This window comes from Mixophyes fleayi, chromosome 2 (genome assembly GCF_038048845.1).
Source record: "Mixophyes fleayi isolate aMixFle1 chromosome 2, aMixFle1.hap1, whole genome shotgun sequence".
Classification (NCBI taxonomy): Eukaryota; Metazoa; Chordata; class Amphibia; order Anura; family Limnodynastidae; genus Mixophyes; species Mixophyes fleayi.
The window spans coordinates 66,567,205-66,592,512 of record NC_134403.1 but is presented as its reverse complement, the minus strand read 5'-3'; the positions used below and the strand labels follow the sequence as shown (position 1 = coordinate 66,592,512).

The 25,308-nt window shown below is 39.8% G+C and overlaps 1 protein-coding gene across 4 annotated transcripts in view; it reads right to left on the bottom strand.

Annotated features, from left to right (window-relative positions):
- Positions 1–25,308, bottom strand: part of SOAT2 (sterol O-acyltransferase 2) — a 116,785-nt gene that overhangs the window by 22,685 nt on the left and 68,792 nt on the right. For 3 of the 4 annotated variants that reach the window (XM_075199172.1, XM_075199170.1, XM_075199173.1), the window contains 5 exons: positions 14,671–14,778; positions 13,884–14,166; positions 12,335–12,410; positions 3,880–3,964; positions 2,301–2,346 (listed from right to left, as the gene is read on the bottom strand). In XM_075199172.1, coding sequence (XP_075055273.1) covers positions 2,301–2,346; positions 3,880–3,964; positions 12,335–12,410; positions 13,884–14,166; positions 14,671–14,778 — 598 coding nt within the window. The remainder of the gene's footprint in view (positions 1–2,300; positions 2,347–3,879; positions 3,965–12,334; positions 12,411–13,883; positions 14,167–14,670; positions 14,779–25,308) is intronic. The other variant, XM_075199171.1, reaches the window with a different exon arrangement.

Here is a 25,308-nt window from a genome sequence, read left to right as displayed (position 1 = left end):
AATAAATAATTTTTTAGAATTATTATACTATTAACAGTTGTTATTTTAATTTGTGATAAAATAAAAGCTAGGCGTTCTAATGTGAACTTTTATTGTACATATGTGCGTATACAGCAGTCTGTTATGTTTGTCTATGTTCAGCAAATAATGTATAGACAAAGCATATTTCCACCCATATTCAAATCGTAACGTATCTTGAGATATACTTGGATTTGAATACGGGGGAACTATGCACATTTTCCGTGCTCTATTTAAACAAATACCTTACATCCAAGTTGCGTTCGGACATGAATCAGACCCACAGTGTCTCCTGAATTCTCTACTGTTCCTGCTCCTCTATACTGTCTGTATTGCCCATTATTGTGTTATTACTGTTTTTGTTCACAATTGTAAAGCACTACTGAATTTGCTGGCGCTATATAAATAAATGTTGATGACAATCCCTCCCTACCTCCACTGAAAGGATAATGGGGCTGATTTATGAAAGGGCGAAAAGCCCTATTGTACGTTTCAACAGCCTTCTCCAAAGCCTATTTAATAAGTATCACGCCAGTGATAATAGATTAAAATAATTTTACAAATATATATTTTATTAATTTTTTTTAAAAAGTTTAATCTATTTTTAAAATGTTTACATTTTTACCCACATTATTGGAACGGAATGCCTTAATCTGAACTGGGTGGAGGTAATATAGTCTAAGTAGGACATTCTGATATGAAGTTACACCAGTGTAAAGAAACATTGACTTGAATGCTGTTTGAAAAGAGGTCATGAAAAACTAATTTGCATTTACACAGACTTTCTAGTTCTGACATCACAGGAAGGGGTGTGGATACCTGCAGCATATTTAAAATGTCTTGTAAATTTAATATATATGTTCACTTTTGGGAGTCAATTTCATATTGAGAAGTGCCCCATTATCATCTTCCTTTAGGCAGAAAACAGATCATTTGTGACTTTATCATTTCTGTTGTTTATTCCTTTTTCCTTTTAAGAAACTATTGTATTATATCTTTGGCACTTTGTTAATTGTTTTTCATCTTAAGCATTGTGGATTTGTTTTCCATATTAATTTACATTTAATAAGTTCAGGTATCTGTGTACTTATGAGTTCACGTGTCAGTCTTTGCTTGATTTCAGTTGAAACAGAAGAGATCATTTAGTGTATGATAAATCTGGGTCTGTGGAGATCATTTGGTTTATGATAACTCTGATGAAATTAAATTGTGATAGCTTAGTATAAAAGGGAGAACTGAAGGCTTCCTAAGTAAGAGTGCCAGCTCTTCAAAAAAAAAGCCTTAGTGATGGCATAATTGGCAAGGCAAAGTAAGTTTGTGTGTGACAGACAGTAAGAGGGTTAATCATTTTTAAACAGACCAGGAGGTATATTTACTAAATCAGATTCTAGCTGTCATTTTGTAGAATGTACTAAATAAATGATACCTAGAATCTGATTGGTTGCTATAGGAAACATCTCCACATTTTCAAACCTGCAGTTTAGTAAATACACCCCCAGGCGGTTGTTTTTTATGAACCTTTTATCACACACACATCACGCAGGTTCATGCGGTTGTTTTTTTATAAACCTTTTATCACACACACATCATGCAGGTTCAGGTGAGTACTGGATTGTAGCAGGGGTGTCCAGTTTGAAGTGAAAATCTTAGTACTATATTGGATACAGATCCAGTTGGTTGGTGATCAAATTGTACAACTTGTCTGCCAATGAGCCACATTAGATTTTGATAGGTTAGTGGAAAATAAATAATGAACATTTAGAGCGGATTATTGTACATAAATTAAATACAGGCTTAAGTCACTGAATGAGACATTAACAGATCTTATATATGTGTATAAGCAGCAAAAATTATACCGGACATGCATGTAATATACACATATCCGCGTATCAGCTGCACATTTTATAACTTGTTGGTTGGAATATTTCATACAATTTGCTTATATTATTGATTTATTTTATAGCGTACATTTACATAAGAGAAAATCATCATCCCGTAGATTGTAAGCTTGCGAGCAGGGCCTTCATACCTCTCTGTCTGTATTACCCAGTATTGTTTTATTACTGTGTTTGCTCCCAATTGTAAATTGCTACAGAATTACAAATAAATGTTGATGATGATGATCATCCATTTTTTAAAAAGCAAACACGGTGCGACAGATACTCATTAACAAACACTCGTTTGTAAAGTTTTATAGGTTTTGCTATAGACTGTGTGACTCTTCTATACATAACAAATTTCATTGTGAAAGAGCTCTCTTAATCACATTGTAGATTTCATACCTGGGCAAGATTCTTAGCCACGAATTTCCACCTGATGTACGGAGTTCTGAATGGAGACAAGAATAATAGTAACTCCTCAATGTCCTAATCACAACTAACCATCTTAATGAACAAAATATTGCAGTTGGAATAGTACATCAATGCATATTTAGAAGTTTGTATAACATACTGAGACATAACTGGAGATAAAGAGACTGAACACAATTTGTGGCCTGAACTATTACGTGGTTATGTTGAGTATCGTAATTTATAAAACCATCATAGATAAGAACTTGTTCCTTACAGATCCACAAAGCGAATGACAAGGCAGGGCCAGACCGCAAGTATCCAATCAAGAGCAACTTCATTCTGATTGGTGAGAGTGCAAGAAAGATGGTCTGATTGGCTAATTGCATATAAACCCCACGTGGGCTATCAATGAAGTTCATTGACAAATTTTATGAGTAAACCTCATTGATACTATGAAGTTAATTCATAATCTACATTGGGTCTATGAGGATTTTTTTTTAACCATTGGAGTGCCATAAAAGATTATGGTAAAGAAGAAGAAAGATCCTTTACTATTTAAGGGTATATACATGTAGAAAATTAAGAATTGGGGGAATGTTTATTTAAACAGTACTTTATAGTACTTTACTATATGGCACTACAGATCCCATCAGGACCCTGAATGCCAGGGCATGCCAGTTCTTGTAGTTCTACAAGCGCCAGCATATCAAGTCTAAGTACACCAAGGCACACTTCTAGTTTCTCAAGGCATTTCCCAGTAATGTAGAGTAGACATGGTTCTTCCTATGCACACACCATCTAAGCACATGCGTGCCAAATAATACTGTTTTGCGACATAAATGAGTTCCAGAAAACACTAATTTATAAAAATACAGAATGGAGACTGGGGCATACAGAATGCACACATACTTAAAATTGATTCTACTGAACAATTGTCATTATACAACACTTCCAAATGTAAGAGGTCACAGAAATGGGTGGGGCAACTTCCCATGATATACTTGCCAACATTTTGGAAAGTAGTCCCTGGGCTCTCTGAAACATGGTCCATGTTAGAAGCAGGATTTATTTTCCTTAAAGAACCAATTGGCCCCAAAATTGAAATGTTCAGATATGGACAATGAAGGTAAAATACATTGTTCAGTATTAAGGTGAATATCCACTGCAGCGAAGCATTACCTCCTAATCCATTACAAATAGTTTACACCCTCACACCTCTTTAGGACAGAGTCAATGTTGGGATGTGAATTAGTTCATAAAGTTGAAAATGTAGAGACATGTGAGGTGATATCACCCTGTGGTATTAATCCACATAATGCATTTCTGCAAAGCAAGTAAGCCAATCCGTCAGTCTCTCTGGCTGCTCAGTTATATAAGTATCTTCCTCTTACCTAACCAGATTCACAGAGGTAAAAGAGAACATGATAGACATATTTGTTTAAATATTAACATGCAAATGATTTCAGTTATATTACTCAGCTCAGTAACAACAGCAAGATAGATAGATAGATAGATAGATAGATAGATAGATAGCTTTACTTAATTAACTAGTCCTTCAAATGGATCCTACCTGGGATAGTTGTCTCTATAAAGCAGAGTCGGAGAGAAGAGAAAATACAGATAACTGGAAAGCTTTGGCAGCTGGACCTCTTTCTCTGCAAGACGGATACGGAGAACAATGTGTAAACACATATGCAGAACATGATGGTGACATCAGCATGGTGCAGGTGGGCAAACGTTTTCAGTGGGAGGAGTTAGGCAGATCAGGACATAAGTTCAGAAAAGGTGCAAGAGTCCTAAATTTACACTTATATGGAAAGATTTCATTTTGCAGGAGGGGATTATTTAAATGAGGTGTAAAAGGCACAATTAGGGAGGTATTAGTCATTACATGGGTGTGCGTACAGCTTTTTCCTTCCTATAAAGCAGATAAATTATCATGTAGGGCAGGCGTGCTGGGAACCTAACCTCACGCCTATACTATTACTGGCATACATTTTGCACTTCAGGGATCTTAATCCCTGCCCATCTCCATCCCATCAACACCTCTTGACCAATCCCAACATTTTTGAACTATGGATAACCCATGGGGTGTGATTCCCAGTGTGAGAAATTTGGACACCATAAAAAGGCCTGCAGGGGAGATGTCAGGATTCCCTGAGCTTTGTGTTAAGTTCTTCCTCTCACCAGCTCCATCATGATTCCTGCATCTGATACTGAGTCCGATGCACAACTACTCTACCCATTTTACTGCCAAGAATCTCTGTTCCATCTGGAATTGCTCATGGAAATGTTCGCATGGTGGTTCTGCTGGAACAGGGGGATTGGGGTTTAGATCCCTACCAAGCTGAAACCAGCAAGAATGTAAAGTGTCACTGAGACAGCTTAGCCGGGCATTATTATATCAGTCTATGGACTAACACCATGGACGGGACATTGCATTGGGGTCTATGAGAGGCACAGCTTGACCAGGGAATTCATTGTTTAGAGGGATTCGAAACATCCGAAGGCTCTGTTACTATAGTAACTACCTCAGGAACACTGACATTGGCTTCAGCTTGACCAGGGACTGTTTAATAAGAGACTGTGGACCATTATGGGAATAGGAACAACAGCATCGGCCCAGACCATAGACACACCCTGCATACAAGTGTATCACTGATGAATCCCTATGACACCTGCATCAGAAGCATTGGCCCAGAGTTTCAATTAACATCTTGGCTGGAAGCCTTCTCCCATTGACTGATAGAGATTATTTTTATTATTATTATTATTATTATTATCATTTATTTATATAGCACCACTAATTATTCAGCGCTGTACAGAGGTCACATCAGTCCCTGCCCCATTGGGGCTTACAGTCTAAATTCCCTAACACAGACACAGACAGACAGAGACAGACACAGACAGACTAGGGTGAATTTGTTGGCAGCCAATTAACCTACCAGTATGTTTTTGGAGTGTGGGGAAAGTGGAGCACCCTGAGGAAACCCATGCAAACACGGGGAGAACGTACAAACTCCTTACAGATAAGGCCATGGTCGGGAATTGAACTCATGACCCCAGTGCTGTAAGGCAGAAGTGCTAACCACTTAGCCACCATGCTGCCCATCTGCCCAGAGATCTTCACCTATTGCAGTTTATTAATTTAGGGAACTGAAGCAGCTTGTCCGGGCACCACCACAGTGCTCTCAACGTACTGGTGTACCTTCCTTGAGGTTGTCCCGGCAACTGCATCAGGACCACTTCTGCCTTGTGTCTCACAGCCGCCGCGGCTCGCTTCCTGTCTGCCCCAGCGTTCCAGCCGTCACTATGACGACCGGGACGTCACTTCCCTCCAACTCCCGACCGTTGCCAGGGCAACGGCCGGACGCTTTACTCTGTAGCGCCGCGTCCCGGCAACTGAGGACAGCCAGGCGCGTGCGCAGTTCTAAGTAATAGCCTGCAGGCTATTTGAGGTTAATTTATTTATTACCAGGGTCCTGTGGGTATTTTCAGAGCTAGGCTCTGATTGGCTGGCTGCAGTATTTAGGGCAGTGAGGACTGAGCCTCACTGCCGGTTATAGCTTCTGCTTCCCAGTCTGCTGACCTGCTTTGTTCCTGTTCCTGTTTATTGAACTTCTGCTGACCTCCCGTGTCTGACCTTTGGCTTGGATTTGGACTTCGCATGTGTATCCTGTGACCCTGACCTCTGGCCTGTTTACTATTTCTTCTGTCTGCTTGTGACCCTTGACCCCGGCTCGTTAACGTGGACCTCACTCCGCTTGCCTGGGATCTCCCCAGCCGGTACACACTTCACGACCCTCTGTCAGTCTGCAGCCCAGTCTGTCCCCACCACCAGGGGCTCCAGTGAACACCTGATTGGCAGAGTAGACTCCGGGTTGTGTTGTGCCGGCTGGAGGGGTTCCTAACACCTTGCAGCTTAGCTGGAGAAGCATATATCTACAACGTTGAACAGTCAAAGACTTTGCTATTCTTTATATAGTAGTTGGGAGTAATTGAACACTGTAGTGCTAATAATTGAAGTTTGGTGAGCTTTTGGGTGCAGTTTTAGTTATTGTTACAGATAAAAAGCTATTGCTTGCAGTTATATTTTACATACTGTACTAAAGATACTGTTGTTTCCAAGTCCTTTCTTTGACTGTTTGATATAAAGAATCATAAGGTGCAAGAGTCACCTATGAGCTCCGGCTCTAACACAATATTTTTGAATATGTGTATACAACTTTATTTGTTCCCGGTCAAACAAAACAAACAATGAGAGCAGCATTGGTGCAAATCTAATAGATAAGAGATAAAGTGTAAAGCCTGTTTTTTTTTTTCTTTGTTATTGTGGTAACCGATTCAAACTACGAAAGACCCAGGAGTGTGTCTAGAATTGGCCTCTATCATAACACAGACTACCATAAATATTTATATAAAAGTACAGTACACTAGAAAAGAATACTAATTACCTTTTATCATACAAAAGGGCCAATTTACTTCGGCCTCGGAAATCTAGGATTAACGTGACGCAAGTACTATTAATTTTAATACAGTAATTTTAACCCGGATATTTGGTCGTGGCCCTGAGAGGTGCGAGTAAGAATCAGTGTTAAATAAGGATGAGCGCACTCGGATTCCTGGAATCCGAGCCCCCCCGAACATTGCGTATCCGAGTCAGATCCGAGCACTGTCCGGGTATTCCCGCCGATTCCGAAACTTAAAACGAGGCTCTGAGTCATAATCCCGCTGTCGGATCTCGCGATACTCGGAACCTTTAAATTCCCCGCTTGCCGCCGCCATCTTCACTCGGGCATTGATCAGGGAAGAGGGAGGGTGTGTTAGGTGGTCCTCTGTCCTGCTATTTCTCGTGCTGTGCTGTGCTGTGCTCTGTCCTGCTGAGTCCAGTGGTGCTTTTGGCAGTGCTCTGTCCTGCTGAGTCCAGTGGTGCATCAGTCCAGTGCTCTGTCCTTGCTGAGTCCAGCGGTGCGTTTTGTCCTGTGCTTTGTTCTGCAAAGTGCATATTTCTTTCAAAAGTATTAAAAACTCTTCCATAAAAAGAAAAAAAAAGAAAAATTCTACAAAAATCCTTTTAAATTAATATAAAAAAAAAAAAAAAAAAAAGTCCTTGCTGAGTCCAGTGGTGCATCAGTCCAGTGCTGTGTCCTTGCTGAGTCCAGTGGTGCATCAGTCCAGTGCTCTGTCCTTGCTGAGTCCAGTGCTGCATCAGTCCAGTGCTCTGTCCTTGCTGAGTCCAGCGGTGCTTTTGTCCTGTGCTTTGTTTTGCTAAATGCATCTTTATTTTAAAAGTATTAAAAAATCTTCCAAAAAAATTATAATTCGACAAAAATCCTTTTAAAAAAATATAAAAAAATATTCTAAAAAGTCTAAAAAAAATTATTGCAGTCCCTTAACATTAATACTGCAATCTATTAAAAATTGTTCACTGTTCTTGCAGTATTTAAAAAATAGTACTGTAATACAACGTGTGCTGCATATAATGGAGTACCAAAATTTGGGGGATAAAGTAGGGAAAGACCAAGACCCACTTCCTCCTAATGCTGAAGCTGCTGCCACTAGTCATGACATAGACGATGAAATGCCATCAATGTCGTCTGCCAAGGCCGATGCCCAATCTCCTAGTAGAGGGCATGTAAAATCCAAAAAGCAAAAGTTCACTAAAATTAGTAAAAAAAGAAAATTGAAAACATCTGAGGAGAAACGTAAACTTGCCAATATGCCCTTTACGACACGGAGTGGCAAGTAACGGCTTAGGCCCTGGCCCGTGTTCAGCACTAGTGGTTCAGCTTCACCCAAGGATCTAAGCCCTCCTCCTCACCCCCCTCCAAAAAATTTAAAAGAGTTATGCTGTCAGCAACAACACAGCAAACAACTCTGCCTTCTAAACAGATGACATCACAAATCCCCAAGGCGAGTCCAAGGGTGTTGGTGGTTGCGAAGCCTGACCTTCCCATCACTGTACGGGAAGAGGTGACTCCATCCACCATTTGCAGCACACCCTCTGCATATGCTGGAATGATGACCCACAGTGTCGCTCCAGATTTGGATAATCAAGGTGTCAAGGAGGCTATTGATGTAGCTGGCGTTGTGGAGGAACTTGATGAGGAGGATGCTGATGTGGTTATATTAAATGAGGCACCAGGGGGGAAAAAAGTGGATGTCCATGGGATGAAAAAGCCCATCGTCATGCCTGTTAAGAAGACCAAGAAATGCACCTCTTCTGTCTGGAGTTATTTTTACCCCAATCCGGATAACAAATGTCTGGCCATATGTAGCTTATGTAAAGCTCAAATAAGCAGGGGTAAGGATCTTGGCCACCTAGGGACATCCTCCCTTATACGTCACCTGAATAACCTTCATAGTTCAGTGGTTAGTTCAGGAACTGGGGCTAGGACCGTCATCAGTCCAGGGACACCTAAATCCCTTGGTCCTGTTGGATACACACCACCAACACCCTCCTCGTCAACTTCCTCCACAATCTCCATCAGATTTAGTCCTGCAGGCCATGTCACCAGCCAGACTGAGTCCTCTTCAATACGGGATTCATCTGAGGAATCCTGCATCGGTACGCCTACTACTGCCGCTGCTGCTGTTGCTGCTGGTAGTCGGTCATCTTCCCAGAGGGGAAGTCGCAAGACCGCTACGTCTTTCACCAAACAGTTGACCGTCCAAAAACCGTTTGCCATGAGCACCAAGTACGACACTAGTCATCCTATGGCAAAGCGGATAACTGCGTCAATAACAGCAATCTTGGTGTTAGACGTGCGTCCGGTGTCCACCATCAGTAGAGTGGGATTTAGGTATTGTGTCCCCGGTACCAAATCCCGTCAAGATTCCACTTCACTAGGCAGGCGATACCAAAGATGTACAGAGAAGTACGAACAAGTGTCCTCAGTGCTCTTAAAAATGCGGTGGTACCCACTATCCACTTAACCACGGACATGTGGACAAGTGGTTCAGGGCAAACGAAGGACTATATGACTGTGACAGCCCACTGGGTAGATGCATCGCCTTCCGCAGCAACAGCAGCAGCTGCATCAGTAGCAGCATCTCCACAACGGCTGCTCGTGCCAAGGCAGGCAACATTGTGTATCACAGGTTTTAATAAGAGGCACAACGCTGACAGCCTCTTAGAGAACTGAGGGAAATCATCTCACTGTGGCTTATCCCACTTAGACTCTCCTGGGGATTTGTGGTGTCAGACAACGCCAGTAACATTGTGCGGGCATTACATATGGGCAATTTCCAGCACGTCCCATGTTTTGCCCACACCGTTAATTTGGTGGTGCAGCATTACCTCAAGAGTGACAGGGGTGTGCAGGAGATGCTTGCGGTGGCCCGCAAAATTGCTGGACACTTTAGGCATTCTGCCAGTGCCTACCGCAGACTCGAGATACATCAAAAAAGTCTGAACCTGCCCTGCCATCACCTTAAACAAGAGATTGTGATGCGCTGGAACTCCACCCTCTATATGCTGCAGAGGATGGAGGAGCAGCAAAAGGCCATTCAAGCCTATACAGCCACCTACGACATAGGAAAAGGAGTGGGGATGCGTCTGAGTCAAGCGCACTGGAGACTGATTTCCGTGTTGTGCAAGGTTCTGCAGCCATTTGAACTTGCCACACGAGAAGTCAGTTCCGACACTGCCAGCTTGAGTCAGGTGATTCCCCTGATCAGCCTGTTGCAGAAGCAGCTGGAGAAAGTGAGGGAGGAGCTGGTAAACCATTGCAATTCAACAAAGCATGTAGCTCTTGTTGATGAAGCCCTTCGTATGCTTTGCCAGGATCCGAGGGTGGTCACTCTTTTAAGGTCAGAGGAATACATTATGGCCACCGTGCTGGATCCTCGGTTTAAAGCGTATGTTGTGTCTCTGTTTCCGGCGGACACAAGTCTACAGCGGTGCAAAGACCTTGTCACAATTGAAAAAATGGTGGAGGATTACTTTGCTGACACCATCAAAATAGACATGTCAGACAGTCCATATTGTTAATGGCAGGAAAAAAAGCCAGTTTGGAAGCCCCTGTACAAACTGGCTCTATTTTACCTGAGTTGTCCTCCCTCCAGTGTTTACTCCGAAAGAGTTTTTAGTGCAGCGGGGAACCTAGTCAGTGAGCGGCGAAGGAGGTTGCTTCCTCAGAACGTTGAAAAAATGATGTTCATAAAAATGAATTATCAAGTCCTCAATCAAGCACAGCAGTGCCCTCAAGATAATACAGAGGGACCTGTGATTGTGGAGTCCAGCGGGGACGAATTGATAATGTGTGAGGATGAGGAAGTACACACTGAAGGGGGCCAGGAATCAGAGGATGAGGATGAGGACGACATCTTGCCTCAGTAGAGCCAGTTTAGTTTGTAGAGGGAGAGATGAATAGCTTTGTTTGTGTGGGGGCCCAAACAAACCAATCACTTCAGCCACAGTTTTTAATATTTTCATTCTATATGAAGTTCCCAAAAAGAGGAACTGCCACTTCTATTGAATACTTTAATTGTATATGTAGTTCCCAAAAAGAGGAACTGCCACTTCTATTTAATACTTTAATTGTATATGTAGTTCCCAAAAAGAGGAACTGCCACTTCTATTGAATACTTTAATTGTATATGTAGTTCCCAAAAAGAGGAACTGCCACTTCTATTGAATACTTTAATTGTATATGTAGTTCCCAAAAAGAGGAACTGCCACTTCTATTTAATACTTTAATTGCATATGTAGTTCCCAAAAAGAGGAACTGCCATTTCTATTACTACTTTCTTTCTTTCTGTATTTCAAAAAAAGAGGAACTGCCCTTTCTATTACTACTTTCTTTCTTTCTTTCTGTATTTCCAAAAAAGAGGAACTGCCATTTTTATTGCTACGTTTTTGTTTTTTTTGCAGCTCCAAAAAAAAATAACTGCGGCCTTAACTGCTATGTTGGTGTTAGACGTTCATCCGGTGTCCGCCATCTGTGCAGTGGTATTCAGACCAGTTGAGGGTTTTATATTGTGGCCCCGGTACCAAATTGGGTACCGGGGCCACTCCACTACGCAGTCCAGACAGATGCGTATCAGATATTAAACTACATTCAATGTTGGGGCCAAATCCAAAATTAATTAAAATGACCTGTCATCGTCAAAAACAAGAGGTTTTGACGCGTTAGAACTACACCCTGTATATGCTGCAGAGGATGTAGGATCCGCCATCTGTAGAGTGAAAATCTGACCAGTTAAGGTTTTTTTATTGTGGCCCCGGTACCAAATTGTGTACCGGGGCCACTACACTACGCAGTCCAGATAGCTGTGCAGTGGAATTGAGACCAGTTTTTAATTTTTATTATGGCCCCGGTACCAAATTGGGTACCAGGGACACTCCACTACGCAGTCCAGAAAGCTACCTTGGTCCAACGATTTGGACTAAAAACAATATTGGGAAGTGTGAGGTGTTCCAAATACACTGGAAATTAGTAGAAATGATTGTTATTGAATGTTATTGAGGTTAATAATAGCGTATGAGTGAAAAACCAACAAAAAACTAGATTTTAGCACTTTTTATGCTTTTTTAACAATAAATCAGAACCCAACACCATAAATCAGAACCAAAACCTTTCGTCAGGTGTTTTGGCAAAACAAATCAGAACCCAAAACCTCAAGCTAATCAGAACCCAAAACCCAAAACACTAAAAGTGCCCGATGCACACCCTTAGTGTTAAAATTACTGTACTAACAGTAATACTGTGCACTTTTACCGTAGTAACGGTCATTCCTAGAATAACGCAGCGGAATTGAATTAGCCCAAATGTATAAAACACTTAGATTTTTGAGTAACAAAATTATAAGCTATTCTTTGTTTCAATAATAAAAAAACTCCTCTCTGAGACACAACATTAGGTTCACCAATGAAAAAAACCTTTGCTAAAAGTAACATTTCTTGGCTTAGGGGAAGAATTTATAGGCATTTTACATCAACAATGTAACTATAGTAGTAGCAAGAGATGAGATTTCTATATTGGTCAGTACAACAGGGAGTCATACCCCCATCCTTTACTTACTTTCCTTACTTTCCTGCTGTAGGATGCTTGGAACTGTCTCTCTAAGAAATGAGTAACTCTTCATAAGTAAGCGGATCTGTAGGGAAAAAAGATGATGTTGCAGCAGATGTACTAATACTATACGCTTAACGCTATAAATGCATTCAAGGGAAACCTTGTATGAATAAATGTGGTCCGACTAAGAGCTGACACTGTGATAGTATAGCAGTAGCCAAGTATGACAGGAAACGGTATCTAGGGGCAGGAGTCACCTAAATAATGTAGACTAACACATTAATGAATCAGGAATGCACAATTACCTCACTAGTTAGTAATGGCAGCAGAACACAGGTTAGGGTGCTGGCGGTAAAAATTGTTTTTTTTTCTGCCATAAGATTCTCACTGTGTCTTATGCAATAGAACCTTTGGCTACATGCCCATGAGCATTACTTAATTCCATCTCTCATCCTTCTCACTTCTGGCAGGTGACTGGAAAATAGTTGGAGCTCGTATAGACATTGTATGTCTTTTTGGAGAGATGCCGGTAATGTGAACACAGCAGTCTTTCCAAGGCAGACAACACAGTGACAAGAAGAACATGACCTACTTTCCTCCATCCCAGCTTAATCACTCCCTGCACCTACAAGTTATTCCCAGAGTACATGTAATGTGAAGACCTGGGTCTTTAACTGCAATATGAAGACAAAAACATACATTTTGAGACAACCTGTAATGAAATTAAAAGAAAGTAACAATCACTTCAGCATATGGAGGATTAATACCCTGTGTTACGCAAACACTAATAATTACTATTCAATGACGTTAAAGATGTTAGGTATCATTGGGAGAAGAGTCCTGTCCATGTACAAATGAGTATGTATTATAGAGTGACCAACATTTACCAAGACTCCAAATCAAGCTGACAATTAATGTGGTGAGCGCTAAAGAGACTAATGTTTTGCTGCTCAACGCTTGACCAGCTTTCATTGGGAGATGCTTTCATCTTCTAAATATTCAGGGAATCACCCTGAATCCATGAACTGGTTTGTTTCTTAAAATGCCAAAATGTGACAAACTTCTGGGGTCAACTTTACCCAATTGTTTGGCAGACAGTAGGTATCACCTATTGAAATGCAGAAGGCTGCAGAATATACTGGGTTTTAGGGATTGGTCTATTACAGGAAAAGGGAGAGCTTAGCACTAGGCTATATAATTAGTTCTTCATTCAACTTTGTGTGTCCCTGTGTCTTTGACTTTTAATTAAATGGGGGTAGTTTTACTGGTTTGAGGTGATGGATACATGTTGCCCTATAGTCTTACTCATTACTAAAAGATACCATAGCTACTTCTTGTTTGTTCAGCCATGATATAAAATGATCAAAAACACAGATTTAAACCATAATCTACCAGCTAAATTTATACGCCAATCTAAAAATAGCAAATTTCCAGAAGCAAAACATAATACATAACTATATCTGGTTGACTAGATTTTCAAGGACATGCTACGAATATCCTTAGATTCACTACATATTTATCTTTAATTCTCCCATTAGCTTTTAACTGAACTCACCTGTTCCAGGATGACAATGAAACATGATGCCGGAGGCAACTGGTAATGTTTTACCACATAGATGGGGAAAACAAAGAGTATGCACATCTGACTCACAAGCAGGAAGGCGCCCATAAAGGCAGACAGCAGGATTTTGTGGTTGGATTTTGGATAGAGAGACCCCCAGAAAGTCAAAACTTTGAAGGGCACCAGAAGAGTGTATATAAACAGACAAATCCATGACCATGCCACAATGTCAAGTTGTCCGAAGGTGTAGAACAGAAGATCAAACTCCAAAACCAACCTTTAGAAAGGAAACAAAGGTTCAGATTATTGAAGAATAGACAGCAAATGACTGCTTTGTAAATTTGACACGAAATAGTAATAACATGTGTTGTGAAGAAAATTAGATAAAAAAGATACATGACTAAACATTGTCACATTAAGTTATAACCCATCAAGTTATAACATACTACTGGTAGCCATAGGTGGCAGATATGCTCATGTCTAGAGGTGCCCGTGCTAGAAGATCCGCCATCTATCTATGGTGGGAGAATCCCTTTGACTGACAGTTCAGAATGGAAAAACCTACTAGGGTGTGATTTCTTGATTCACAATGCATTTTGAAAGCGGACTGAAAAACAAATTTCAGACTAGGACAAAATTAAGTATATTCATATTTTACCAACTCAAACCAATTATGAGTAAAAAGAGAAATGGTCTAAGAAAGGTCTACACATGTTGAGTAAATAGAATAAAATAAATATTTTAAATAATGTTAGAGGTTTTTTTTGGAGTATCCACTCACCTTCCCTGGTCAATGATATCCACAGCTACTGTGCTAATGAAAAATACGCAGAGGGCAGCCACAAACATGTGGTAGATTGTTCGGAAGTGCTCTACCTCCATAAGTTCACTGTGGACAGAGCAACAATGGTGACAGCTGAGTCATTAAGAAATATTTCCAAACATGATAATGATGGGGATTGTACATCATTGGATAGAGAGGGGCTGCCAAGACAATGAAGCACAGTTTTACATATTAAACTTTCAGCGATTCCCTTGTGGCCTGTGTAACCTCAGAAAATGATCACTCAGGTCACCTAAATGGCAATTGTATTTTGTCATCTCATTCTAAAACAGTAGGTCAAACCATTTACACCCACCCAGCATGTTTTACAGTGGGCTGGTGTATGCGTTTTTGCAAGCCACTGTTTTTATCTAGGAGAATAGAAATGGTGGCTGCATACACAGAAGCAGACTGTGATTGAGAGCCCAAGACCGCAGAGAGAATGGAGTTACTCCTGGTCATATAAATACTTCTACACCTTGTTCAATAGAAGGAGAAAAGAACAAATCCTGACTTCTAGCTATAGCTTTCCCTAAATGGGAACACATTTTTAGACATGCCCCTGGGGCTAAGCACATTTTATATCTAATTTATTTTATCTAATCCTAAGAAATAAATTAATTCTATGTGTCAGAAAAAAACCCATAAAATACATTCAGATAACACTGGTCAGCAGCCAAAATGTTTAGGCAATGAAATCAGTCAATTTTGACAAATTTTCGCATTCTAAATAAGAATGACAGATAAAATGAATTATTAGCTCTTGTTTTCATGATACAGACCATGGACCAAGATGGACCATCATTCAGCAACCTCAAGGACAAATATCATAGACCTAATGAGGCCAAAATAAAGGAAGGTGCTTTCATTTGCTTACAGATTGACAAGTGAGGCTTTTAGGGTGAACGCACTTAAAGGGCAACAGGGTTTGAACACTTACTTGAAGGGTTAACATCGGGTGGGGCCCGACCAATGGTACCTCCTGTGGAAGGGTCCTGGGTTGAATATAGCAGTTGGTACTTCCTGATTTGTCTCACTCTTCAGCAAGAGATCCCACCCACCCACTCCTTGATTAAGGTACTTTACGTTACACGGTTTGCGGTGGGAAGGCACTGCGTTCAGCGGCTGATTAGTGGGCGCAAAGGTAGTTGGCGCAAGTCACTGTCCCCTTAGAGGCACCAGTAACTCCTTTTTGGTCCTTCGGTGAGGAGGGTCCCCTGTCTGGCTCGGTGAGGGAGGGCAGTGTGAGTTTAGAAGGGGGGCAGTCACTCTGACGCCAAATCAGCGCATGATTGTTTGGGATGTGTTCTCCATGGCTAGTGGATGTACGGCGGTATGCGCCAGTTCCACGTTATCTAGTTATATCAGCTTAGGAGCTGTACCACAGTGCCCTTTCTCCGCCACCATAGGTTTAGTTAAATACTAATTTAATAATAAAATGTTCTCCATTTTTAGCAAACTTATACATGACTCTGTGTGTTTATTTTAGATAAATGGTTAAGTATTTTAAGGTTTGTTGTGAAGTTTATGGGGAAATACACAGTGAGCCCTTTAATGAGAGCTTCTCAAAGACGAACACTTTGACCAGATCATCCAGGGTGATGAGAAAATGGCTTTGAGTGGATACAAATTTATACCAACCAACTTTCTGGGAAACAACAGAGCAGATAACTATAAAGAACTTGTGAGTAACCTACTGGTATCTTATTAGAAATTAGGTTGCAACATGTCCTTACAAATATACTTCCTTCACTCTCATCTGGACTTTTTCCCAGACAACAGGGGTGCAGTAAGTGATTAGAATGGCGAGAGATTCCATCGGGTTGTCCAAGCAATGAAGAAGAGTTTCAAGGCAAATGGAACTGTACAATAGTAGCAGACCATTGCTGAACTGTCACAAGAGATGCTCCAGATGTGGAATACAAAAAGCAGGTGAAGAAGAAGCGTAACCTGTGAGTCAAGTAGGACAACGTGACATTTCTTGAAAAATGTGAGTCAAGTAGTCTTTGTCCTACTGCATATAAAAACTAACAAATATTAGGATAATATACTATTTTAATATGTTTTCACAATTTAAGTTCATTTTAATAAAAATAATATTATCAAACTGTTTGGACACTCTTTATTTGCCCCTTTTTACGTTCATGTAACTTAATTTATACAAATTAAGATAGAGTGGGTATTGTTGGTAGTTTAGCAAAATGATTTTTAAAGGTTATTTTTTAACTCACCCCATGCAAATCAATAAAGGAAAAACAAATTCATCAAGGTAAACAAAACAAATGTTTTGGTGACCAGTGTAACCAACCAAATAAAAAGATAATCTTATTTAACAATGCAAAAAAAAAAAAGAAAGAAACTAAAGCTAAAATTGTGTTACAAAGCTACAAAGCAACATGGTCATTAATCTGTAAAAATATATGATTAATGTCCAAGTAAGTAGTGTGAGCAGCGTTGTCAGTGGTGCATTATTGGGAGGGTGGATTGGGCATCTGCCAAGGGGCCAGAGCCAATTCATCAGGCATCCCCCTGAATTGTCTTTGTGTGCTACATGCAGTCCCATGCTGCACCCTAACTTTATATAGATACTAAAAGATGTGAGCACATCCACTTCATAAGCCTCACACACCTACGCGGGTCTGCACGGTCACACACCTCCAGCCATGCCTAGCACGGGCTGTTGCAGAGGTTGCACATGTAGCCCAGGGTGGCCGCACCAGGCTCCAAGAGTTTTCTTGGCAGATACTCCGTTTGGAATCTCCTGAAGGAATCAAAATTGGCACCAGGGACCTCAAACTCACGGCCTTTACCGATGATGTTATGTTGTACCTATCCAACCTGGAAATTTCTCTTCGACCCTTAATGGATAGAATCAAGGAATTTGGCTCGGGTTCGGGATTCATAGTAAATTTTTCTAAGTCTGTGGCTATGTATCTTCGAAAGGGAGCCGTGCGACCATCATGGGCAGGGAACATCACCATCACCTGGGCTAGGTCGACCATGCCAAACTTGGGAGTTCAAATCCCCAAAGACATCTCCTTACTGATTGACCTCAATATCTCCAAGGCAATCAGTGCAGCAGAGCGGGGATTGAAGGGAGGGGACCAACTACGTGTCTTCTATGGGGGCAGAATAAACGTAATCAAAATGATCACGTTTCCCAGGCTCCTGTATCCCCTTTAGGTGCTTCCACTGCTACTGTCCCGCTCTGACTCTGTCTAGATTGGATTCAGCTTTTTAAAAATTTATTTGGAAATCTAGAAAACCACAAATTGGCTTACTTAAATTACAGCAATCTTGGATAAATGGCAGATTCAATCTACCAAATGCAACAAGGTATAACCAGGCAGCTCTGCTGCATCACCTTAGAGACTGGTTACATAATACTGACGCTTATACTTGCACTACACTAGATCAGAACTTCATTTCGGATCTCCATCTCTTAGTGTTTATACATCTTCATGACCAAGAATTACCTGAACACGCTTCGAATATTCCCTTGTTAATGTCAACACGAAAACTTTGGCATCAAATTTGCCACCTGTATCATCTACACATGCCTCCACATATCTTCCCCTGCTCCGCGGGTCCAGGACTGCATGGCTTCCTATCCCTTTGAGAACTTGAGCAAAATGGGCATTAATAAGTATTTGTGTGCTACATGAAAAAACAGTCCATATTTAACTTATGTGCCAAGTAATAAAATAATTTGCACTGCTTGCATTGTAACATGGTTTGTCCCGGAGAACATTTACTCCTTTTTTTGCTTTGCACTCCTTAATGAATCAGGCCCAATGAGTTTTTATATACTCTTTTACATGCATATAAATGTTCTTTGGTAGCTAGTGTCACGCATATATGTAGTTTTTAATACAAAGGCAATGCTCTGACAGTGATCACTATCAATTGACTCTTACACCTGCCCTTTAGCTGGTGCAATGGAAATGGCTAAAAGAACCGTAATTTAGAGAAACCCAGGCCTTGATTCGCCCACATCTGCGTTGGCACCCCTCGGCACACTCTTACTGTACATTGCCTATCTTCATCCATCTCTGCCCTCCACCGTTCTGCCCTTCAACTTGTAAGCAGTTATAAAAACAAAGACAGGGAGCGCAAATTAATAAATCAATGTAAAACATAAGGTGATAATGTTTATACCCCTTTGCGGATATGAGCGATCCAGTATAGATAACCAGTGTTCCTCTCCCTCACTATCCCTATGGCTTACCCTACTCCTTGGTAGTTCAGTGGGGCCGGAGGTAAATAGGCCAGGAAATTCCTCCCGAGAATTCAAGCATGCACGTCCCCTGTAGATTATGACGAACGTTATGCAGACTCCTTCAACGGCAGTTCCTGATGCTACGGTGTGCTGGATGGATCAAAAAGCAGTGAGATCTACGCGTTTCATCCACTAGGGACTTTGTCAAGATACTGCTGCACTGCTCTAGAAGGCGTTTTATCCATTCATGTTTAATCACTTTAATAAAAATGTTAAAAATTTGTTAAAGTATTGAAAATATAATAAGGATACTTTTGCACATATATATATATATATATATATATATATATATATATATATATATATATACATATATATATATATATATATATATATATATATATACATATATATATATACATATATACATATATATACATATATATATATATATATATATATATATATATATATATATATATATATATATATATGTTCCTCATAGTACCATTGCCATCATTGACATAGATAAATATAGATATATATATATATATATATATATATATATATATATATATATATATATATTTATTTTGATTTTGTGCATCTAAGGTGTATATGAAAAATCAAAAAGATCAAAAAAATCAGAAAGACAAAAAAAGTCAAAAAAACCTCCACTTAATAAAATAAAAAAAATAAAAAGACCACCACTTATAAAATCCATTATTGCATTATTCCTCGAAAGGATTTTTCTTCTGTTTAGGTTGTAATGCATGCAAACAGCTTGACATTAAGACCACAAGAAATACAAAAGACGTCAAATCCACCAGCAATTCGCTCTGTTTCCCAATCAAGTCTCACATAACATATGATACTGAAGGAGACATATACGTGCTGGAGTGCCCTTGTGGCCTTCAGTATGTAGGGATGACAAAAAGGAAACTGAAACAAAGGATATCAGAACATATTTATAATATCAAAAGGGGACTTAAAACCCATAGTGTTTTAGATCATTTCTATAGAGTACATAATCAAGATCCGAAGGGCCTAAAATTTCTGGGAATAGAACATATCAGACCGGATTGGAGAGGAGGAGACTATATACAGAAAATTGCCAGGTCTGAATCCAGATGGATTTTCCACATGAAAACATGTGCCCCACATGACTTGAATTTGGTCTTTGAGCTGAGTCAATTTTTATGACGAATATGATCTTTATGAATTTTTATGAATCTTATGCTATTCTGGCCGTTGCAATAATGGATTTTATTAAGTGGTGGTCTTTTTATTTATTTTTTATTTTATTAAGTGTAGGTTTTTTGACTTTTTTGGTTTTCTGATTTTTTTGATCTTTTTGATTTTTCATATACACCTTAGATGCACAAAATCAAAATAAAATACATATGCATATGTATATATATATATATATATATATATATATATATATATATATATATATATATATGTGTGCAGAAGTATCCTTATTATATTTTCAATATTTTAACAGATTTTTAACATTTTTATTAAAGTGATTAAACATGAATGGATAAAAAGCCTTCTAGAGCAGTGCAGCAGTATCTTGACAAAGTCCCTAGTGGACGAAACGCGTAGATCTCACTGCTTTTTGATCCATCCAGCACACCGTAGCATCAGGAACTGCCGTTGTAGGAGTCTGCATAACGTTCGTCGTGTCGAAGTCGTATAATTGGATGAAGGAAAGAATATTGGTTAATATTGTTTTATTGGCCGATCGCACGGTAAAATACGCACACACACACTCGCATGACAACATTTAGTTATTTATGTAATTCATATTCATATTGGATCCATTACACAGTAATTTATGAGCAGACAGTATTTGGTTTATTATTAGTTTATATAATATGATTATATGTGCACTTCAGTGATATATATGGTTCAGATAATAGGAAAGGTGGCATGTCTAGTATCATACTAAAACCCTATTCATCAGCAGCTGTCCGGTGCAGTCGGCGAAGAGATCGCACATTGCATACTTTAGTTATTGATATTAGGGAATAAACCTTTGTATGATGCTGGCTATGAAATGCTCACATCCCCTGGAGAGACGACCCCCACCTTTGGATTCCTTAGATTGAATCAGCCTATGACCTGTTTACCCTGGACCCACCCAACGTCTGGACCTATAGAAACAAGCTACGTCATCTCTATTGTTCACTCTGTAACACTGTACTGTATATATAATCATAGCTGCACCCCCACCTACCTCAGTCTTCACTGATCACAGTATTCAAAGGGTGAATTACTGTGCACTGGGCCCGTGGTTAGCGCAGCGTAGTGCAAACGGTATGTATTTATCTTTTGGTATTGGCTGTACTGTACTGTATCATAATATAATAATGTATTGAATTGTTGACTATTTACATCTGCTAAAATAAATCACTTTGTGCGTTAGAAACACAATACAATCGCCTATGCAATGCTTATTTGAAAACAATAGAATGACTTTAATAATTTGGGGGCTCGGAGGTGAGTTACTTTAACGGCAGGTATGCAACGCTTACGATATTCGGTTCCTCAACAAAGGGTGGGTTGACGGACGCGTCTCATATGGGAAAAAACGCAATGTGTTTAAGACCTGTGGTTCACTTTGTGTTGCGAAACCGAATGTCCATTGTTGCATAGACTGAAGGAAAGCTAATTTGAATCTAGGTACAAGAAAGAAAAATGTTTCTTTTTATTGTCGTTTTGCGTTTTAAAGGGTATTGCATTGCATAGAGTATTTGTATTTCCTGCATTGATTATGTGTACTTCCGGTAATATTGCCACGTGGTTAAACAATCGTTTCAATAGTTGTTATACATGCATAGTATAATCAGTTGTTACCTCTGGAACATTATTACTATTGTTGGGAACTTTTTGATTTTCTGCGCAGAAAAGGTGTATGTCGTGTGATTTGTTGACTTTAAATACACTAAGTTTTTTTGATCTATTGTTAAATAGAGTGTCAGTTGCTGTCTGACGAGGCAGGTGCCCAACTGGTGTACGGTATACAAGGCAGGTATACTGGCGACATGCACCCAAGGGTAATCGCATAGTTTACTGATAATTAGTATCTGTAAGCGTTGCGATTGCACCGCACGGCACGGATATTTCTGGGACCCTATATTGTGGCAGAATAATGAAAGCCGTGATTGCGCCTTGGGAGCAACGGGGAGGAATTACGTGGTAAGGCTGGTAATTGACTTTACCAGATGCTGCCAGGCGTAATAAACTCAACAGATTTTGTTGGAGAGTCAGGGGTAATCGAGGAGCTGATAACCCTTTAGTCCACATTGATATTTCTGTATTAGGGGTCCTTGTCTAAAATTGTGTAAACTCATCAGATTTTGTTGGAGAGTCAGGGGTAATCGAGGAGCTGATAACCCTTTAGTCCGCATTGATATTTCTGTATTAGGGGTTTTTGTCTAAGACAAGAGGAAGCGAGTGGACGCGGCTTGTAGCAAATACGTCCACGGGCCAGTAAAATATCTCTAGCGGTAGATTGCGGGTGGCAGAGTGTTGAAAGTAGTGGCAGGATATTATATTCCTGGGACCCAATATTGTGGCAGGATATTATTATATTCCTGGGACCCTATATTGTGGCAGGATAGTGTGATGTTCCTGGAACCCTACTGTTCAACATGGGTGCTAAGCATATGCTAGAGATGGCCAATGTACTGCCTAAAGAAGGCTTTAGGGATTCAGCAAGGTTTCGTATGTGTAATAAATATGGTGCATACGCAACGGCTTATTGCGACACAGGGGTTGAGATGACCAAAGAGTGTGTTAGGCCTTTCCCAACAATAGGGAGTTTTAATGCAGAGGTAATAAATAACGTAAAAGATAAAGTATGGTTGATTAAGCCAACGGAAGTAAAAAATAAACATGATGATTGTTTAAAGTCGTGGCAAATGGAAGGTAACACGTGGCAGAGCAGCAAATGCACAGCGGAAGTAAATGTGGTGAAAAGTGCGCACACAACGGAAATCAGAGTACCGGAAATGAGTGTTCCGGAAGTGTGCGTTGTAAAGCGTGGAGAACTGAGCGCAAGCACGCCCCTGACAAATTCGGTCGGGGCGAAAAGTACAGCCAATACTAAAAATGTGAAAACTGTAACTAGTAACTTGTATGTTGTTTTAAGTAATGTTAAAAGTAATGTTTCAGGACAAGGAAAGGGAACGGTTCCGCCAGCAGGGGCAGCGGCTGAAAGTGGTGAGAATAATGTAAAGGTTATCACAGGGGGAGACATCTATTGTACTGCAGCAGCAATTTCAGCAACTAGTTCAGAACATAGTGATTTGGTAGACTTACATCCTGCCTGCACAACAGCAGTTCCCAATGGGAAAGCGGACAGAGATGGTGACGTTCCCTTAAAACATGTAGCAAAGCATGATCCACGGACTAGGTCTGAAATGTTTTAAATTTTGTCTGATTTCCCTGATCCTAGGAAAGATTTGACCAAATGTCAGAAGTTTATTAGATATTATGGTAATGTGTACGAGCCAACTAATAACGATTGGCGAGTATTATTGAAGACCTGTCTTCCTCTCAATACTGATATACAAAAGTTCATTAAGGATTGTATGTTGGAGGAGGATGAATCCTTAACCGAGGATGATAATCAGGACAATATTGGACATATAATCACACAGTTGACCATATATTTTCCAGTGATAGTGGACTAGAGTAAAATTTTTACTATCAAGCAAAAAGATAGTGAAAATGCAACAGACTATTTTTGCAGGGCTCTGATAACAATGGCCAAATATACTGGGGTATCAGACATAAAAGATAGTGTACCCTACAGAGAGGTTGCCGTTAAAGTTCTAATGGATGGCCTCAGGGAAAACTTGAAAAGAAGGGTGCAACCTTCATTACCATACTGGAGAGGAAGTACTGTAAGTGTTCTCAGGGAGTCAGTTATAGGACATGATAAAAATATATGTTAAGAGGAAAAAGCACAGAGTGATAGGCTAATGATGGTAAGTAACCCAGCACCAGAGGGACTGCATGCACGACCACAGTATAATAACACCTGGTTTAAGGAAAAGAAACAACATGAGTTGAGGAAGTGTTTTCAATGCAATAAAATAGGACACCTAGCAAAAGATTGTGCAGACATGACAAGGACGTGTTTCTACTACCTTAAGAAGGGACACATGAGTAGGAACTGTGTAGAGAGAAAAAGGGATACCTGGGTTGGAAACCACATAGACACCCACAAAGGAGGTATACACAAGTTTCAGAGGTTCCCCAACAATTGATTGCACAGCCCATAGCAACTAATACTTTGGGGGAGAACTATAGCCGACTCTAGAGTTAATCTGTGGTAAGTATTGGTGAGCAGGTTTAGAAAAAAAAAAAACTGATTTAAAAGGTAATCTTTATTGATTTTGTTTGTTTTATGTTGTCAAATGCTTGTTTTCCTAATCGCTGGCCGATGGTGAAGAATGGAAATGTTTGATTTGTTTGCTGTTTTAAGATAACTATCTTGTTTCCCTCTCACAGATAAAGAGTACACAGAAGAAATATAGACATAGTGTTTAAAGGGGTGAGGTAGAGAAATAGAAAGATTACTCTTGAAAGACTAATTAACAATGGATCCTTGGAACACTCTTTGTTTCAGGCTGCAGTGACTCATGATAATTTGTTTGGCTGAGAATCATTATCCAAAAATGAAGTATGTACATACTTTTCTCCAAAAATATCGTTTTATGTATCTCAGATGAGTCATTAAGAGTTAACTTCTATATTTCTCTGCCATAAGTTAGAAAGTCCGTTGAAAAGGTATGTAGTTAATGTGATACCGAGTTCTTAATTAACAAATGACGGACGACACTGGATTGCACAGTTGGTTTAAGACCCCCTAGTCAAGTATGGGGAGGGGTCATAGTTTAGCAAATAGCTAAGGGGATTAGTGGAATGAATACAGCCATTTTCCCATAGAGTCCAATCCAGCTGTCATTTGTGCTGTAAAATCTCCCTTTCTGCATGTATGTTTGTTTTCAAACCTTTGTATTCAAATCTTTGTATTTTTATTATTCATTGCTTTCTTATTTCTCATTCTTTACATCTATGCTAGTACCTCTCTATCTTTCTCTCTCTCTCTCTCTCTCTCTCTCTCTCTCTCTCTCTCTCTCTCTCTGCTCTGGTAGAGATAAAAAAAAACAGACACAGTCTCATCAATGGGGCTAAGACATTTTTTACATAAGACAAATTCAGGGATACACACACTAGATTGACATGAGTTACAGAAACAGTCAGGGGTTTTGTTTTCATGTGTATAGAAACTGCTGATTTTAAGCAGAAAGGTTCTGTTGTGGAAATATGATTCATGTTTTATAGATTGCATATCT